This window comes from Sander lucioperca, chromosome 13 (assembly GCF_008315115.2).
Source record: "Sander lucioperca isolate FBNREF2018 chromosome 13, SLUC_FBN_1.2, whole genome shotgun sequence".
In the NCBI taxonomy this organism is placed as follows: domain Eukaryota; kingdom Metazoa; phylum Chordata; class Actinopteri; order Perciformes; family Percidae; genus Sander; species Sander lucioperca.
This window is the reverse complement of record NC_050185.1, coordinates 4,258,678-4,279,596: the sequence shown is the minus strand read 5'-3', so window position 1 is coordinate 4,279,596 and position 20,919 is coordinate 4,258,678. Positions and strand designations below refer to the sequence as shown.

The following is a 20,919-nucleotide window of genomic DNA, read 5'->3' as shown; positions in this document are numbered from 1 at the left end:
TGGCTGCTGCCAGTAATGGTAGGATAAAGCCCCCCGTCTGTTTTTTCAGAGCCTGATGTTTTCGTCTTAAACTGGTTTTTTTATCGGCCAGCAGCCTGATAATCTTCTTTTGACGTTTCAGTTGTTTGTATTGAGAAGGCGATACAGGCAGATTCCCTTTTAACAGATTTAAAGCTACCTCACACAAGGCTTGGAGAAAGTCAGGCGAGCAGTGTTTCAAAATGTCTTTACGTTTTGAAGGCGTTGCATGATAAAGGGCTCTCAGTAACAGAGCATTCCGTTTTATACGCTCTGACATAACGACGTCCTACTTTGTTTTTGCTATGTAAATCGTCGTCTGCTGGTGGGGAAGTAACCCTGTACGCACCCTGTAACGTTGTGGGCATGAAGGTGTGAGGTCCAGGATTATATAACCGTGTGGCTCTTTTGTAGCATCTTCAAAACTTTCCAGGAAAAACTGTTTTTGTGAGGGAAACATCTGATGCGCTAGTATCCTAATCTGAAGCTGATCTCTGGGATTTTTAAATAGCACCAGATAATTACTGTTTAAACTTATGGTACGACTGTATCTGCCTTTATGGAATACATTTTGGGTTAACATAAAAACACTCATATTTCGATGATGTCTGTATTGTGTGAAGATTTTCACCACCTCAGGATGATCAGATGCCTGAAATATGACGTCGTCTAGTATGACCAGATGTGATTGCTCAGGAGGAAACATACTTGCATCTTCAAAAGAATCAGGAAGACCTTGGACAAACTTGATTTTTTTATTCATTTTCTTCATTTCGTCATACATGGGTTGATAACTTGTATAAATCCAAACAATATTTTGAGGTACAATATCCATCACACACTCACATTTTTCCAGTACAGATTTCAGAAAATAAGTCTTGCCACATCCACTGGGGCCAACTATCAGACACGAAAATGGAACCTGTAACCTCGGATCAAAATCAATCTCTTCCATCATGCGTCGTTAGTAACCAAAAGGTAGAGTTGTACCGTCAGGAAAAAGTTTTCTCTTGTCATAAACGACTCGAAACTTTTTCTGAAATGACGCGTTTTTCAACAGAAACCCTTTTTTATCGCGTTTAATATTCTGTTGAGGTGTCTCAAGGGACATTTCTTTAGAACCCCTGAGGTAGCCCTCCACCAGCTCTGACACGCTATCAAAGTTGATTTGTTCGCAGCATTCATTAGTTTGTGTTATGCCTTTCACCTTCATAACCACTTTTTTCTGGTTTTTGGTCTGGTAGGCATAGCTCTTAGGACCCGCTGCTACATATTCCTGAATTGTGTCCCCGCCCAATTCATCCGTAAGCTCACCGAGAAGATTACCCAGCTCCAGAGGTGCCTCACCCTCTTTCGTCACATATATCAGACTGTCTGTATCTGTATACAGAACGTTCTGCTGCAACTTTTCTAAATAACTGTACAGTTTTAGACGCCCATAAGCTGTAGTAAACGCCGCAATGAAAATGTTATTGGTTCGCCCGGGAGGCACGACGGTACGTTCATGGTGCGTCCACTGAATCAAGGCTATGTCGTCCTCGCCGTTGTTTGTCGGTAAGAAAGACACGTGTCTTAGATTTTTGTCTAGGCGATTTGACGAAAATCTTTCAGTTCTTTGTACTCATTGCTTAAGGAATTTTTTAACTCAGCAAACAATTTGTATATTTCACTTAAGTCAGCCATGCTGCTTGCGTCCCCGGCAATTTGTTTGTTTGCCGTTTTCTTCTTTGGCTAATACTTATTAGTCTCCTTATGCGTTCCGGAGCAAAGGTTCATAACTCGTTCATAACTAGTTTTTTCTGCCTGGCATATTTTCCTCTTTAGATGTAGGATAAACAAAGTACAAAATTACTTTTGGGGGTAGGAATAAGCGAGCTCAATCAAGCTGTTGCCATATCACCGGAATCGGAAGCACCACCTCCAAAATAATCAATTCTCGTTTTTCCAGTATGTACATACATACAAAAAAATAAATCTATCTATTGACGCAAACAGATGATTTTCATTCCTTCTTGTTTACCTAAAAAACTAGTATGTTATAAAATAAAATGAATTAAGGTGAAATATTTTTTCTTTAAAGAAAATATTGATTTGTGTGAAATCAGTCAAATTATCCAAACTGTAAATATTAAAAGTTTCTAGTTTCTGTATTGGTGTTTGATGCTAGTGTTTTTACTTTCAGTATGTTCTGAGTGCCGGTGTGTGTTGTCTAAATGAAGATTGTTCGTAGTGTTTGGCTGCACTGGTGTTTAAATCCATTCATATATTTTCTTGTTCTTGTTTAATAAGCGGTGCTTTGCATTTGTAATTGGATAGATATACCCTACCATTTTCCTTATGAAAGTGAGAGAAGAATTGCTACATTTACAGCTTAACAAGGTTAACACAGGGTTAACAAATAAAACCAAACTGTGTATATAGTGAGATGAAAGGCTACAGTGGGACATGTGGCTTTTAACCCTCAATGCTTTTTAGCTTGAGTGGTTCTGGTTGTGGTTGGAAATTATTTTCCTACGGGCATTTAATCTAATGACATATCCAATCTAAAGATAACTACTAAGCAAGAACGTATGTGGACATAAATGTATAGCTGTTGACATACCACTGGTGTCTGTGTGTGTGTGTGTGTGTGTGTGTGTGTGTGTGTGTGTGTGTGTCTGTGTGTCTGTGTGTCTGTGTGTGTGTGTGTGTGTGTGTGAAGTTTTTGGAGGTAAGAGAACTTGATAGAATTCAGAGAAAGAAAGGATTAAATGAAAATATATATTTTCAGCTTAATTAAGGCTTCAAAACATGTGCAGCAGAGCAGAGGTTAGCCTAGAGGCCCCTTGCTATGGCTCGCGTTTTCATGCAGCATATATGATATGATACTATTTCTAAAAGTTCATACAAGATAATAAGATACAGCTGGTTAAAACGTAGTTGTTACGCATTAATGTCGAGTTGTACATAGCATAAAGGTGTTTAGGTAAAGACTGACCTGTGGTAGCATGTCACAGAAGGGAAAGTTGCCTGTTGCATTGTGCATTCCATCAACAACTGGTTGGTAATTTTATCGAATGTCAGTCAACTTAAGCTACCCTGGTCTGAATTATATAGCACTAAAACTAGAATCAGCAGTTTGTCTCATAACTATTTGGACATTTCACATAAAGTAGTAGTATGAGGCTTTTATTTAAAGTTACATTAATGTCAAGTTGTACAAAGCATAAAGGTGTTTAGGTAAAGACTGACCTGACTACTCAATATAGGAGAGAGATAATCATTGCAGTAATTTGTATTATACTTCCTTGCAACTAACTGATGTTGTTAATTTGTTTCTTGTATTAAGTACTTAAGACTAAAAAATGGGTCGAGGAAACAGAAAAACAGAAAATAAAACAACTGTGTGTGTGTGTGTGTGTGTGTGTGTGTGTGTGTGTGTGTGTGTGTGTGTGTGTGTAAGCGCTGCAGAGGTCGACCTTTGACCTTCGTTGACTACTGCATGCTAGAGGCCCTTGCTCTGTCAAAGGGAGAACTAGTCTACTCCAAGAGAGATCTTCCAACATTGATAGATGTTGTAGATATAAAAAAAGACAGAACATTGTATAACAATAATAGAAATACAAAGTCAAACAATATCACATTTGGATATACGAATTCGTAAATAAAATAGCAGTTTGCTTAGAGGGCCAAGCTTCCTATATCTTTTTCTTTTTTAACTATCTCTTATAGTTTTCTTAAATCCTCTCTTTTCTAGTAAATAACAAGAACCTTGTTTGAGTCAGAGTTTTGATGTAATCATAGTTGCCGTTCCAACACCCTTCAGGGTCTTTTCAGTGATACTTTTACAGGATAAAAAACTGTGGTCTTAAATTCTTAGTTTCTGCCCTTAAGTGATATATCATTTGTCAGTCATTCAAATACATACATACATAGATGTCTGTTGCATATTGCGTTGTATAATTAATTATTATAAATAATTGAGCTCAGGTTGAAATGCAGATAACATGAGACCAGAGTAAAATGCAAGGTAGTACTACTTACTTTTAACGTTGGCGTTTTACAAAGAAACAAATTTGGGTCGGGGTGCAAAGTTGAATCTCATCTTACTCTTTTTTAACACTGATCACATAAGGTTTAAAAATGTTTGTAATGTTTTTAATATAATTAGCTAAACTACTTGCTGCTATGTTATCTTTTTTAAATTGCCATCTTTCACCACATTAAACACAAACAATCTTTTAAGCGAATGTGGTTATGATAGTTACATTAAAATGATACAAAATCAGTTTTGTATTCATGAATTCAAATTCATGTTGAACATACCATATCTTGTATGTGAGACTTACATTTTGGCGACGTGTTAATTCTGAATTGGGAAATTACGACGCAATGTCGTTAAAACATAAATGCATCTGGTGAAGTCATATAACTTCAAGGTAGTAGTACTTACTTTTAACTTTGGCGTTTTACAAAGAAACAAATTGGGTTCAGGGTGCAAAGTTGAATCTTATCTTACATTTTTTACAGCTATTATAAGCATTGTGTACATCAAGTAGAATAAAATATAATTTTAACAGCTGTATTAATACAAAGCTTAACTATTTGCTGCTACGCTATCTTTTTAAATTGACATCTTTCACCACATTAAACACAACCAATCTTTTAAGTCAATGTCAATGTTTGTCATTGTGAATTGTCAATGTCAATCAATACAAATCTGTTTTGCTAGTTACATTAAAATTATACAAAATAAGTTTTGTATTCACAAGTTAAAATTCATATGCATGTGTGGGCGAACATTAGTGTTCACATGCATAAGCGGCAACATGACAACATGAACTGTGTCTGTTTGTGTGTGTGTGTGTGTGTGTGTGTGTGTGTCTGTTTTTCGTGTGTATGTGTGTGTGTGTGTGTGTGTGTGTGTGCGTGTGTTTCATGTGTATAATGGTACACAAGCACAAGAAAGTTGTAGGAGTGTGTGTATGGATGAATATTATACTCTTTCCTACATTTTGACCGTAAACAAAAAAAAGTGTGACTAAGTTGAATAAATCACTCAAAATTCAAAGAAAGTAGTCACAATGAATGTTATGTGTTCAAATGCCATGTGTGATTTTGTGTAATCTGATGAAAAATACCACATTTATGGTACAGGGAATGTTGATGTGAAATGTTTTTTTTTGACTTCTCACTGGCTAGCTCATTTGAACTGAAAACGTAATTTCCGGTAGAGTGTTCGGGCATGGGACAAATAGGTGTAGAGGGAATAGGGGAGTGAACACAGATCCCCGGGCCAGAACGAAGCAGGCACAGCCAGATGAGTACGGAGCAGCGGAGGACGCAGGAGGGCAGAGGACAGTGTGAGCCATACATACGAACCAGAGCTAAGCATGCACAGACATACGATCAACATTTTTTACAAAATGTAACGCCTGTGTGTGTGTGTGTGTGTGTGTGTGTGTGTGTGTGTGTGTGTGTGTGTGTGTGTGTGTGTATGTGTGTGTGGGTGGGAGGGTGTGGGTGTGTGAGTGTGTGTGGGTGGGAGGGTGTGGGTGTGTGTGTGTGTGTATGTTTCTGTGTTTAATTGTGTGTATGTCTGTGTGTTTGTTTGTGTGTGTGTGTGTGTGTGTGTGTCAGTGCATGCATTTGTTTGTGTATGTGTGTGGGTGGGTGTGGGTGTGGGTGTGTGTGTGTGTGTATATGTCTGTGTGTTTAATTGTGTGTGTGTGTGTGTGTGTGTGTGTGTGTGTGTGTGTGTGTGTGTGTGTGTGTGTGTGTCAGTGCATTGACCTTTGGGGCTTAGGCCCATTCACGCTTATTAGAGCTACTTCCTTAGCCTGTTGTAAGAGGAGCTCTCGCATTTTTGAACATTCCTTTTTTTTACAGCCCAGTCTTACCCTCTCTCTGGACTCACAGTTATAACTGCTTCAGATAGCGTAAAGATACTTCATTCTTGCTCATTGGTTCATTTAAAAACACACAATTTCCTGTATTGACGCATTAATATGCAGTTTCCGGTCTCCTCCCTGGTAATATCCGGTCTGAGGCACGCCCTCTTTCTCGAAGCTTCCGGAAGGATTGCGTCAGAAACATCTGGCAGATGTAAATCACGTTTTTGACAGCTCGTGACCTCTTGACCTGCAGGTCATCCATCAAACTTTATTACTTCCTGCATATTTGTTTGACAGAAGAGGGCCTCTATTACTCTCTCTCCAGCTTTACTTCCTAGTACACAAGCAATTTGCCGTCATGGTTGACTTGATATCAGACTGAGCAGGTCCAGGTCACACTGTCGAAGGACACATGGGGTCTCAGGGGGGTGTGCAGCACAGCATCACTGTCCTGGATGAAAAAAAGTATACATTTTGTTCAACTTATTGATACATTTGTTCCTTTTTTGAATCAGGTGTGCTGGCTCTGTCACCTTAAATTCAGGATAGTTGGAGCAGTCCATTGGCTCGTCTTGATGGGTAATGGAAAACATGCATTTTTATTATGAGATATGCTTTTTGGCAATAAATCTTATACCGTTTGAAAGCCTGTTTAGTTCCCTTTCAAATGGTGCCCCATTTGTAGGAACATGCATTTGTGGGAAGAGCAGCAGCGCTGAGTATGTGGGTTGCGCCCATGAAATATTTGCCAAATATTCTCTGCCAATGCCAAACAGCTTATTCTGCGATTGACTTGTTTGGGGGATTGGATGATTGAAGTTTGAAGAAAGAAGACATATTGGCAATTTAACAATTTATTCATTTCATGAACAGGAGCCTCAGTAGCGTGTGGAAGAACCATACACAGCCACAACAACCTGGCACCTCCTCCTCATGTTGGTCACCAGCCTGGTCACACACTGCTATGGGATGGCATCCCATTCTTCAACCAGCATTTGTCGCAAGTCAGCCAACGTGGTTGTGTTGGTCACTCTGGCACGAACAGCATGCCAAAGCTAATCCCACAAGTGTTCAATGGGGTTGAAGTCAGGACTGCTGGCAGGCCATTCCATCCTCTCCACTCCCACATTTTGGAGGTAGGCTCTGATAAACCCCACCCTTTGGGGGCGAGCATTGTTATCTTGGAGGATAGGTTTCGGTCCCAGACTGCGGAGATATGGGATTGCCACTGGTTGCAGAATCTCATCTCTATATCTCTCTGCATTGAGATTGCCTCCAATGATGACAAGCCTCGTTTTTCCAGTGAGGGAGATGCCGCCCCACACCATCACACTGCCTCCACCAAAAAGTGTTAATCGGTGCTTCTCCACACTTTGACCCTACAATCCAACTGCCGTAGGCAGAATATGGACTCATCACTGAACATAATGTTCCTGTGTCAAGTGTCAATAGAAACAGCAAAATAACCTGTTTGGCAATGGCAGAGAAGATTTGGCAAATTTTTCATGGTTGCAACCCACATACTCAGCGCTGCTGCTCATCCGACAAATGCATGTTCCTTACAAATTGGGCACTATTTGAAAGGGAACTAAACAAGCTTTCTAACGGTATAAGACTTATTGGCAAAAAGCATTGTTACCACAGAGAAATAATCTACCAAACACAAATTTCCTTACTTTTTGTGCTAAGTTTAGTAACATCAATTGTTGTCTCTCTTTAGGTGGCAGTAATAAAAAGGAGTCATCCTAACATTTGTTGTGTTCTGGTTTCAGAATGCTGAAGACAGTTGGAGAACAGTTAGATACAAAACAGGATGTAGGCTCTACAGGATGATTCTTTTTCTTGGCAACTATCATGTTTTTTCCCAGATGATACAGATTTTTAAGCATTATATCATCTGAAATGGCTTGAAAAATAGTGCACATAGATGCCGTAAATGGGACATTCCCGCAGGACCCCCCCCAGGTTTGGGCTGAGTCCCGAATGTTTAAAATGTCTGGCTCTGCCCCTGCTCCAACCTCCTACTTTACCCCAGTGGAAATATAAATATAAATAAAAGTGTATGAGGTATTTAAAGATGTATTTACAGAGCAATTCTGGGGATTACGAGGAAGAGGGGCCATCCTCTTCCACAGCCCAACTTGGCTTTGTAAGATGTTCAGCATTGGCCCATGACTTTCCTATAGCTCCCTTTGAAACAACTGTACAACGTGTACTTAGAGAAAAAATTTAAAAAGCCGATCTAAAAATGGACCACATAAGGTTGCAGATGAAATACTGCACAGAAAATGTATATTACTGCATTTATTTTTCAGATTTTTACTTATAAATTAAATGACAGTGTTGTTGAGAAGTTGCAAAAGCAATATCATGACAAACAGGATTGATCTGCATGCAAAATAAGAACAAAACATACTTAAACATGTATTAAAAAAACTTTATTTTCCAATTCATGGTGGCAATTTCTTTTCACTTTGTCCTATTTGGTTTTTTGAGTACAAACATAAAATCATATGTTTTATTACAGTGATGTACAAATCTGTGTAGATGTGCAATTGTAACAATGTTAATATTTGAAAATAAATGTACGTAACATGCTCCAAAGTTCCACACTTAAATTACATTAAACACAAACATAAAACAAAAACAACAGCAGTAATTAAATTAGGACTTTGACATAAATAAATTTAGATAAAATAAAGTTAAATTAAATGAAAAAAAAGAAATCGCTGACATCACAAAAATACCATTTTAAAAAACATAAGGTGCTGTTCTCAGGAAGGGCATATATCCAGTATGAACCCATACGTGTGTAAAAATACAATTCTGTATTATAAGATATATTATTGCATAGGCATGGACATTTTAACTGTTTCCTTCATTCTCATTCAGAGTGGCTACATAAGCAGCTTGACCAGTAAACTGCTCTAGAAGTTAGTGCAGCGCAGGAAGTAGTTGTTCCTCAGCACACGGAACAACCTCCCGGTCCTCAGGCTGTACTCAAACATGTACGGACCGCTGTAGATGTAAGTAAAACCTGCAGAACAGAGACTCAATGTTAGTTCAATTGCCAAAAAAATCTAATTTTGTTTGTTTTGACTTGGAATTCTCAGGTCAGCTTTAAATGTTACTCACCTCTGTACTGGAGAGCTGCAGTCACCTTGCTGGTCAGGCCGGAGAATGTCTGATCCACTCGCTTGGGGAATCCCTGGTCCATGGTCTTCTTGGCCTCATCATAACTGAGATTACACAGACAATAATTAGACTGATTCAAAATTTGTAAACCATCTTGTAAAATATCACACCTACGTCACCTGAATTCATTTCACATCATTTTATCATTTGAACGCACCTGTAGTAAGAGCTGCCTACAAAGAACAGAGTCTTGGCAGATTCCACGTCATAGAGGGCCGCATCGATTTTCTTCAGTCTTTTGGGCAGACCAAAACTGGAAATTGGTTTAGGATAGCCTCTCACAAGATCATAGCCACTGAAAGCCCACACTCTCCGATCTGTATCAAGATCAGAAGAAAACACTTTTTAATATAAGCATGTACATAAGATACATAAGGCAGTCTCGACAATATTGTCAGATTAGGAACCACAGGTAGATAAGGAGAACCCATACCTTTAAAGAGAAGGACTCTGTCTGACTGTTGGCTTTCATAAGCAGCGTCGATGTTGGTGGGGGCTTCGGGCCATAAGTTTGTGATGAGACTTTGCTGAGGTGTATTGCTCTGAGGGTAGCTCCGCCAGAAGATGCTGAGAACACACAAGAACATAAAGTAGTTTATAATTCATATTGTGTGCAGAGAAAACACTCTTAATGGACTTCAGCATTCAGATTTTTTTTTCTACTGTATGTCTGCATTACTTGTCCTTGAAGAAGAGCATCTCTCCTCGCAGGGTGGCGACAGCATCCAGGACCAGGGTTGAATCACAGGCATCAGGGGTGGTGGGGGGCTCAGGTTCATCTATATCTCCATCCGTATCAGGGTTTGGACCTGGAGGTTATAAAAATCAGAATCTCATTACAGCTATGACATAAAACCAAGTGGTATCAAGTGCTATGTGTACAACAGGCTGTTCTTTTGAACCATTTGTGCATACAGCTACAAAAAGTAATGCACTGTAATTTGTATGTACTCGTATTGTACTGTATGCACCATGTTGAATGCTGCTGAATAAGACCGCTCTGGTGAGACTTTCACCCATGATACGCATGTTTGTGTCCCTGGAGTAACTACTTGAGGGGACAGGTGTTTAAACCAAAACCAATCTTTTTTTCTAATCTGAACTAATTGTTCTGGTGCCGGAACTTAACATTAATCTTATGTCAGCTAAATTCAACTGCAACAGCCCCTAAAAGGACCGTCTCCTCACTGTGCCCTGTACCCGGCTTACAGTAACCTTTATGCAGATAAGCTTAACTGACTGCTAAACTTAATCGTCACGTGACCAGCCAGCGGTCGTAATTTCATAGGATATCAAACAAATTGGTGTGCATACATTTTCGGATATGATACAAACCGGTTAATGAGAATGCGTTGCAAACAGGCATGGATGATCCAGCCAGTTAGTACTAACCATAGAGAGACTGGATGCCGTTGACATCATCCCGGGGAAGAACAAAGGTGTCTGGGTTATTGTATGAGTAGAAAGGGTACATGAGAGCACCAGGATCATCAGAGTGAGACAAGCCCAGGGAGTGGCCAAACTCATGGGCAGCCACCAGGAAGAGGACGTAGCCTACAGCAGGAAACACAGAAGTACAGGTTAGTTACAGCTCCTCTCCATTATTATAGCATGTCGAAACATACACTGACAGTAGCAGTTAGTGAGTAAAAGAGAACAAACTGACCGGTATTTGAGCGGAAAGTGAAGGACTCATCATCATCAAAATGAGCGTCTCCTCCAATGTTAGGGCCTGGGGCGAAGGCATGGGCAAGAGTCCAACCAGGGCCATCAAAGGGGTAATTATCACCATGTGCTGTTGACAAGAAATCATACTCATGTCAGGTTTCCCAAACCAAATAGAGCTGCAAGCCATGAATTAGTGTAAAAAAATGCAAATCAGAACATGGTTTTAAAAATGCATCTCAGCGCTATTATTGATCAGCTGCCCAATGTGATATAAGACACAGCAAACGCATGTAGTTACAGCAAAGACGCTTTATGGGACATCACAACCAATACCCTGAGCACAGAGAGAGTATATAACTGGGAAAGATACAAGAAAAGTTATTGTGCTCTCACCTTGGCGGCCAAAGGAGATCATGATGTCAGCGGTGCCACTGTAGATTCTTGTGAATCTCAGAGGAGTGACTTTGGCCCAAACCTGCAGCGCTTTCTCTATGGAGTCGTCTACCTCTGACACAGACATGTCAGGTGTGTAGTTCTCTATCCTATAGGACAGAAAAGGGTTAGTTATATTTATATAATTAACAACATGCACTGCCTACATTAAGTTTCTCTCACACATTTCTCTTCAGATCAGTCACCTGTAGGTAAGGCTGTTTTTCTCCCACTTAAGGTTTTTTCCAAACGTGGAGAAACGGGCAATGTTGGTGTCTGGGACGCCACAGCGGGGCTTCTTCATCATCGTCATGGTGTCAGCATCCAGCGTCCCGGTGATGTTGAGGCCAAAGAATCTCTGCATCTCACTCAGCTTCCTGCTCACCTCGCTGATCTCCCGTCTGCGTCTAGTTTGACCTTTCTCCTCTGTTAGGTTGAAGAATCTTTTCAGGTAGCTCTGGAAAAGAAGATGAGAATACTTATTGGTCAGTAATCATCTTCAGAACATGTTGAAAAACAATAGTTCCCCCCAGTGCACATCTTGAACACATCCTAAATGCAAAACAGTAAGAGCACATGCAAGACGGAGTAAACATACATACCTCTGCATCATGTTCATCTTGCTCAGTGACTTGTGATACAGGCACGCAGTAAACTGCCACCGCCAGGCTCAGGATGATGCACAGACTGCAAGACCTCATGCTTCCTCCTTGAATGCCACTTGTGTTTCTGTGCTGGAAGTCAGCTGTTATATAGGCTGATGAGTGGACATATTGGGGAGTGGGTGTGTTGAGCATCTACCTTCCTGAGTCAGTGACTCAAGAAGTTTTCCATATATAGATGACAGGAGAAGATTGCTCTGATTTCTCAGCCACATCCCTAAAAAAATTTGATGATACAACATGATGCCCATACCAAAACAACAGATTTTAAAATCAAATATTTTAGGTAGAAACTGCATAAATAAAATGTGATATGGAAGTGACACTCATACATTTAATATAGTCTCTGGGCAGTTTAACAGGAGGAGCTGGCCAAGGTACCACATTTGCGGATTTCATTGTCTGTTGGTAAAGCTTATATTTTGAGTCATATTCTATATTCTAGGTCTTTAATCACAAACTTCTTCTTTAACCCTCAGGCTAGTGTTGCTGCTGACAAGACAGTGACGTGCTTTGTGATAAAACACAGACAAGCTGCATCATGTCATGAACAAGTCCTTCTGACATGTGATGGAGTATTTGTAGATGCCACAGATCGCTCATCATGCTGTCTGATATTACTCAACAACCACTTCCCAACAGCTATACCGCTGCAGCAATAAGGTTAACAGCTGTGGGTCAATATTTATCACTTCAGAAAGATCATAGATTTTATAATTACATTAAGGTCAATTTGTTCTGTGACATATTGTCGGGGGGCTGTAACGCATCCAAAGGAACTATTTTACAAGTGAGAGAAGTTTCCTTATGTCGACTAGATTATTTTCTTTATAACATCTGTAAACTCAATTTTAATATGTATTTATGCATCTATTTATGTAAGTTTTTTACATTATTGTTGGGTGGAAAACTACATTGTAGTTGTTTCCTAAGGCTGGACACTGGGAGGAGCAGTTCTGTCTTCTTGGTTGTGCAAATTGTCTCCAGGAAAACGACACAGTAAACACAGACAGCGAGGATGAAAGCGTTGCAATAGATAAACAAAATCAAAGGAATTTTAAATATATCGTCACTGTCGGGTGAAAACCTTGTATGTCCAAAGCCATTTTCAGGAAATGAAAGAAAAGGCCAACGTAATAACATTTGAATGAGCCATTTCCCTTAGACGGAAGTCATTACATCACTGTTCATTTGTAAAACCCACATACAGACTAAAGGGTGACCAACATTGATTCATGAAATGTTTTTATAAAACAACCAAATCTGGAGATACAAGGTTTCTGCCTAACAGCAACGATATACATTTATAATTTTTAATGCTGCAAAACTTAAATCTTAATGTGCCCAATTGATGTCTGCTGCATATTTAAAAAAATAAAACATTTTGTAAAACCTACACTGGATTTGTATTTCAAAGTATGGAACATGTTTTATTGTAATTATTTCTGAATATATATTGGACCTAATTCTTGCATTATATTCACAAACTCACACAGGGGTCAGCCTTCATGAAATGTGTGATGTACCGGAAAAAGTTAGGTGTTAAAACGGTTTGTGTTACAGCTGGCAACCAAAATTCATGTCATGCTATCAAGTATAACAGGAACAACAAATTCACTGATTTTGTCTCAGGTAAGACAACTTGATTATTTGCATGAATCACCACTGCTGTTTCCTGAGGTACGTTTTCAGCTGTTGGTGGTATTGTAGGAAAAAATGTTGGAACTCAAACTCCAGAGACTCTTCCTCCCACTTACTAATAAAAGTAAAATCCAATTTTTAAAACGGCGCCATTCAATATTTTATCGATGTCTGTCTGTTTCTTGTTCAGTGGGTCCACCACTTTGGTCCAGACTGAAATATCTCTACAACTATTTGATTGGTTTGCTTGATTTGGTAGGTCTACAAATATACATGTCCCCTTAGGATGCATTGAAATTACTTTGCGGATTCTTTCTAGTGGAATGTCTGCAACTACTGGATGGATTGCTGTAAAATGTATAGATAGACTGTAAAAAATATTGGACGGAGCTTCCAGGTCTGAAAAGTGAAGCCAAAGCGGTAGTGTCTTAAACCTGCATAGTATTTCATTTCCAGCAGGCGACTCCACTGGTTGAAAAACCTAACTGGCTTGTATAGACGTCTATAGGAAAATCGTCTATATCCAAGTTCCATTTCCGGGATTGCTCTCGTTCTGCTGGAAATACCACCAGATGTCTCTTTGAGGCATTTTCCAGCGGCACCGTGGCTCCGCTTGGCGCTTAGCACCACCCAAGACAATTGTGATTGGTTTAAAGAAATGTCAATAAACCAGAGCACGTTTTTCTCCCATCCCAGAATGCTGTGTGGACTAGCCAGACCCTCCTTCGCAGACCTGTGGAGGAAGGCCTGGCAATGCGAGTGTGGCCAGGGCGGTGGCTCTACAGGAGTAACCGCCACCAGAATCTAACTATCCGACAACACCACCTGAGGACTTTCATCCCAAGATAGGCATAACTTTTACTTTAACTAACACCCTGTTATACAAAGTCTACACAGGTTCGTTGACTGAAGCAAGACAGAGAAGTGGTTCCAAAAAGAAATATTTATTGAAAATTAAATAATTGAAGACTGGAAGTGCCTGAAAAGAGGGTGGTTAGAAATGTATGTGAATCAAATTAGGATAATCAAAGTTAGGTAGAAGATATAGAAATAGTTTACCATGTTGACAATTTAAAAAGGTAAATTCTTTTTTAAAAACAACTTCCAGATACTTAAGGGGAAGTGGGCAGAGGCCAGCTGTGGATAGGCAATCTAACTCAGGGTGTGTTCCAGGGGTGCATCAACTTACCCACCACATGTGCTCACTATAGTCGATAAAGTCACTGCAAACTGGTTCACTGCAAATCCTGTCACCGGAAATCATGTCCCAGTGTCATTATCACTGGGAAACTGTGCAGGGACCCACACTAGCGTGCCTAGCCTCCACCACAAGCTGGCTACTAGCTCCACTGAAAAGGAAACCACAAAACCAAAGATACACCAACAACCAGTCCTTCCAGAAAAATGTGGAGTTTTTTGTGATTGTTGTGGGCAAAAATCCTTGATTATGCAGCACGTTTTCTTAAAAAATGCGATGGAATATGCGGGATATTTATGCAATTTTATGCAATGAAATTGCGGGAACTTGCAAAAACTGCGGTTTCATTATGGCTTCATCGCGGGGTCTGCAGCTTTTCGATGTTTACGTCGTGTAATTACATCACTTCATAACGTCACTTCTTAACGTTCCCATGGCAACAGGGGAAATGGCTGCTCTTGTGTGAAGTAAACGCAACATTTTTCAACTTTCTGCTAAGATATGTGACTTTTTTGCAACGAAAATGCGGGGATTATGAAATCATGCAAGCCCCGCATATTTTGCGCGGAAATCGGCAATTTATGCAGCGAAAGTGCGGCGTATTTGAAAAAATGCGGCCCCCGCATAAATATGCGGACTTTGGCTGATTATGCATTGAATTATGCAATCGCATAATCACGTTTTTCTGGAGGGACTGAACGACAGTTGGTCATAGCTAAAATACAAGCAGACCAAACACCATGAGCTCAGTAGACCAAGAAACACATCACACCACTCCAGGCAGGGGAACTTTAAATTCCTGTCAGACAGGTAAACTACATCAAAACGTGCAAGTCTTAAAAGCATAACACATGGTTTCAATCTACTCACCTACCTAAATGATCACAGAGAGGGTCCAATGTGGCAACTGACAGGCAGAGAACACCAAAGAGGTAGCCATAATGGGACAGGTGCCTTAAATAAACTCAGCTAATGAGGGGGGTTTGGTCTGGGTGGAGCTAATTTGATACTAGGGAGGTGTGTTCAAGAGCAAACAGTGCAAGGCTGAACACCTGAAGTTCTGCACACAACCCAGCCCCCACTACACGAGACTAATAGGAAAATGACCCTACTTCTCACTTGATGTAATACAAACACTAACATTTATACAAACATTAACACTAACAACAATACCAAAACATTTTTATAGTGAGTTTATGGTCTCAATCGCTAGTTTCAAGTTTTGGCACTGTGTACAAAAAAGTAGCTGTGAACTTGTTTTTGGCTGTTGTCCATGTTTTCATCTTAAACTTTGACCCTCTCACTCTCTGTTTTCACTTCATCAAAGTTAATTGGAATATTTTGGTCGCCTAAAAATGTCTTATTCAGCGTTGCTAGTGTTAGCTGGGAACTTAAGGGAAAGTCTGCCAATTTTCTGTTAACTTTCAGTCAAAGAGGTTAAAAGGCGACACTCGCCGAGCTGATTCGCTGCTATTTTGGACTGAACAAAGGGTAAGGTGACCAGATTTCTGAGACAAAATCCGGGGACATTTTCAGCTCAGAAGTGTAAATACCTCCTAAACAGGTAATGTTTTTATTTATTGAAAATCTTCATGTTTTGTTGAATACAACTTGTGTTTCTGAGCTGCAGGCAGCTGTTATATAGGCTGAGGACAGGGCGTGTTACGTCCTTGAATCAGTGACTCAATATTCCTTTTATGGATACGAGAGGAAGTTGTGCTTCGATTGTTCACCCAACAAAAAAGTTTCCCAAAACAAGACACTAATTATTTATTTTATGATGACATAACACATTTTGGTATGTGTAACAGACTATGCCTGGTGAAATTTTTATCAAATAAAGATTACATTACAACAATCTCACGAATCTGCCATAGGGTTAGGGGTTGTACTACTACTTGTATATCTTCTTTAGATCCACTTATTTTGCATGAGTTCTCAGTTTTCCAACAGTCATATTGCTCATGGCTTCAGAAGATGAAGGGTATCTGGAAAATTAGTTTCACAAAAAAATCTAATGAAAAAGCCAATATAACATTTTGAATTTGTATTTGGATCCAGATTTGCCTGAAATAGTTCATTTAAGATTTGGTCAGAAAGATGCCTTATCTTGAAATGTTAAGAAATCTTTTAAAAAAATGCCCAAATTCCATTTGCTGAGGAAGCTTGTTTAATATGTTTATGAGCTCCAGGACAGCTACCAAATGGAGCTGATGATGACATTGTTTTATCAACCTTGAAAAATATGTCGGAATCTGCAAACTGATCATCAAGATGTGCAACAAAAACAAATCATATATTCCTGGTGTCATCTCCCAACCTTCCATCAAATGTAAAGTAGCCTAGTTATTAAAATAACAAAGAAATAATCAGGACCAAAGATATAACCCTCTTGGCAGTGGTAACAGCTGACAATGAACACTTTATTTATATTACATTTTAGATACTTAAATATTGGAATAAACTGTCAAATGAATGATGATTAGGGTGTCAACATCTTGATCTGTGTTTTACTTCATCCCAAAGACATATATGCATTCTGAGCCACGCAGTCTTTTTAAAGTATCTCCTCTGAGAGGTTTGACAGAAACACTTGCCATTTATATGTGTTTGACAATTTTTTTTCATATTTTGTTCAGGTGTTCTCTCATCAATACGCTATACCTCTGACTCACAAAGTCTCTTCCCCAGCCCACATGTTGTTGCTTCTGGTAAGACAGTGACATGCTTTGACATGTTGTGTCATGTCATTGTGAGCAAAAGCCCTGTTACCCTAAAGAACATTTTACATTAAAAGTTCTGACGTGTGTACCTTTACACCTACCTTTAGTACCTTTAGATGCCTACTGCAGAGTCATGTATTATGCTGTGCCATAATAATTTTTTATTTATATTATTATTTATTTATATTATTTATTAATATGGGCCTTATCATATTTTCTACTATAACTCCCCAAGTCAGTTTATTTTATAACATATGTATGGGTGTTTTACTGCATACAAAACATATAGGGTCTTTCACTTGATGGAGGATCTGCGTGTATTGGTTGGTGGTTATTTTCAATCCAGATGTGTCTATAGTAATCTATAACCACTTTGTACATCAATGATGTGGAAAGCTACATTGTGGTCACTGTTACTCAATAGCGAACAAGGAGGAGTAGCAGTGTCTCTTGCAAATTGTCTCAGGTACATTGATCAACACCAGTATATGAAGACACTCAGAGAGAATGAATGTGTTGCAATAAAAAAGGCAACAATTCATGTTTTATAGATATACAATAGGACATTGTCACAGTACTGGTAGAATCACAGAGATGTTTTATATGTTGTTAAGTGTCTTGAAATGGAGGTATCATCTAAAATGTAAAAAAGAAAACCTACACATCCAGCAGCAACATTTGAATGAAACAAATATTTGTAAGATCAACTTTAAAATCAAATACAACACAAAAAATGTACTTTCATACAAGGTACAAATGCCATTATTACAACTTTGTATTACACGCTGAGGTACTGTAACACTTTAACCACTGTGCTGGATTCATCAGTTACCCAGTTTGGTATTGGGTACATTGTAGTTATTGCTGAATCTAGGAGTTTCGTAACACTTTGTATACACACACATTAAATACACAGCACCATTGGCTTCAGGCTACATGGTGGCTTTCCTTCAATTATCTCCTCCCTGTCAGTACTTCATTGTCGTCATTCTTCTTGCATTCCAGCAGGTCTTTAGCAGGGCTGGTAGACAAGACATGTTTGGAGTTGGAGTCAAATTTGTAGTGGATGTTTCCCTTAAAGAAGTGGACAACTCCTGTTGGGAATGAAGATTCATTATTGTGATACATGAAATGTACATTTTTGAGCTCAGTTTTCAACATTCGACTCAAGTCTGCCTGAGTAGATTTGCATAGACTCAATACTGTCTGTTTCAACTGATCAAAAGTGTTTGATTTGTTAAGGTGTGAATTTCTTTTGGAGCCAACCTGGGTTTTAAATAAAATGTCTCACAAGGACCGAAAGTAAAATGCTTTGTTCTACTTTTTCAAAGTTGGGCTGGAAGTAAGTCATGTCAATATATATATATATATATATATATATATATATATATATATATATATATATATGGGTCTTATTCTCTTTTTAGCTTGTTTTTATTGAATTGTAGCTATTTAAATGTGCTTTTATAATGTGTTTCTTTTGCTCAATATTTTTTGTTTTATGTCAATGTTTAGGGTGGTAAGTCTTTTCAGGAACAAACAAATAGCGGACAATCCAAAATTGTTGATACATTTCTTTGTCATTTTTGTTCAAAAGGCTATTTACCAGCATTAAATGACAGTTTATATATATTTTTTTTTCAAGCACAATTTATCTAATCCAGGTTATTTACATTTTTTAAATATGCACTGAGTAGTAAAGTCATCTAGAATATTTGATATCATGCCAATGTCATGAAATGTTAGACTGGGTAAACCCAGCCCGGCGATTTGATTTTGCCCTGCAGCTCAGGCTGGAAACCTGTACATTTATCTATCCTGGGAACCAATCATAAACTGGCTTATCCACCTGGCGCACTATTGGTGGGTTTAACATGATGACAATAGAGAAGCGACCAAGCAGCTTCTTGTTTACATTCAACATGGCGGCCACCGAAGCGCAGCAACCCGTTGATGCCGCTGTCGCTGCTACGTCACCTGGATCGTTGGTCTGATTGGTTGAAGGACTATCCAATTGCGTATAGAGTCATTTGAACTATGGCCGTTGATCACGTCTCTTGCGCAGTAGAAAATACAGAGCAGACTCCCCAGACTAATGTTTAATCTGAAAAGATTGAGCTTGGTCTGGTGATAGCCAGGCTAATGAAATGCTGCAAAGAAAGTTATTAGAAAAAGATGTTTCACAGATTTAACAACAGTAGGAAAATTGCAGAATACACTTTGACTACAGTTTTTTCTGTAACATTTTACCATGAATGCAGTCCATTTACTACTTACATTAAAGTAAGAACTCTGGAAGAAAACTAATTAGGTCAATTAAAAACGAATGAGACAAGAGCGCTGGCTGACTGACAGTATTCATGGCTAATTTTAGAAATGTATTTCTTTTGTTTTGGCTGAGACATGCGTTGACTTTCCTCCCGCAGGACATGGTGTATTCTGATTGGCAACATCAGCTTCACTATGTAGGTGAATGCATCTTGGAACTTGTTTTTGGCACACACCACTCACAACCATCATCATACTGGCGAATAACCTCCTCCCTAGGCCATTGGATTAGATTACAGATGCAATGTTTTTACTAAAGCTACTTCCAGGGCTGTGATCAGACCAACCTGTGCCAGGCTGGGCACTTTAAGACCCTTTTCTCCCAGACTAAGATCAGTATATTTCTTGTCTCTCAGAAATGTGTAACGTGCATCCTCAGGGTAAGTTGAAGTCAAGATGTTACACTGATAGATTATAGATAGAGGATCAAGAGTACATTTCCAGGATAATTGCCTGACATTGGTTCTCTGTGTGATACCATTCTCACACTCCGTTCGCTTCGGGAAACAACAACAAACTTGAAAATTGCAAGTTTTAAGGAAAATTTGGGTGTTGCAACAAAGCAGGCCTGCTTGGTTCTTTCAGTGAATTATTGTAAAGATTTACAAAAAATATGTTAAAAGCATTTCCTCTCTCACTGGGACGTTTTTTGGACCGATTGGTGGGGATGGCTATGAATAAAATACACAAGGAGATACACTGGTAAGAGCAAATGAGGTTTAACCATGTATCCAGCTAATTTAAATAGCTTACGTTACTGTATTGTGTCAACAGTTAACTTCATTTAATATTGTATGTGGCCACCGTCGCTGCGTCCAGAGCTTAGCGCCGCTCATGACGATTGTGATTGGTTAAAAGAAATGTAAACAACCTAAAGCGTTTTTTTTTCTCCTATCCCAGATGTGATATAGCCAGACCTTATAGCGCTGTGGAGATAGTTCTGGCAATGCGAGGCAATTCCACACACGACAGGGACTATCCATGCTAAAGTTCCCTCCAGCTTTACTTCCTATATACCCCGCCAAGTACACAAGCAATTTGCCGTCATGGTTGACTTGATATCAGACTGAGCAGGTCCAGGTCACACTGTCGAAGGACACATGCGGTCTCAGGGGGGTGTGCAGCACAGCATCACTGTCCTGGATGAAAAAAAGTATACATTTTGTTCAACTTATTGATAC

At 39.2% G+C, this 20,919-nt stretch overlaps 1 protein-coding gene and 1 long non-coding RNA gene across 2 annotated transcripts; one reads left to right on the top strand and one right to left on the bottom strand.

Annotated features, from left to right (window-relative positions):
- Window positions 1-8,134: 8,134 nt before the first annotated feature.
- On the top strand, window positions 8,135-13,763 carry LOC116058156. The gene is made up of 3 exons (XR_004106969.2): window positions 8,135-8,386; window positions 12,425-12,429; window positions 13,749-13,763. It is a non-coding gene; the product is annotated as an uncharacterized LOC116058156 (long non-coding RNA).
- On the bottom strand, window positions 8,800-11,998 carry LOC116058151 (collagenase 3-like). Its single transcript, XM_036008925.1, has 10 exons — window positions 11,789-11,998; window positions 11,393-11,643; window positions 11,148-11,296; window positions 10,753-10,881; window positions 10,479-10,640; window positions 9,766-9,895; window positions 9,520-9,653; window positions 9,244-9,403; window positions 9,027-9,130; window positions 8,800-8,928 (listed from the first exon to the last, which is right to left on the bottom strand). The coding sequence occupies exons 1-10, from the start codon at window positions 11,981-11,983 to the stop codon at window positions 8,819-8,821; spliced, it is 1,524 nt and encodes a 507-aa protein (XP_035864818.1). The 5' UTR covers window positions 11,984-11,998; the 3' UTR covers window positions 8,800-8,818.
- Window positions 13,764-20,919: the final 7,156 nt, after the last annotated feature.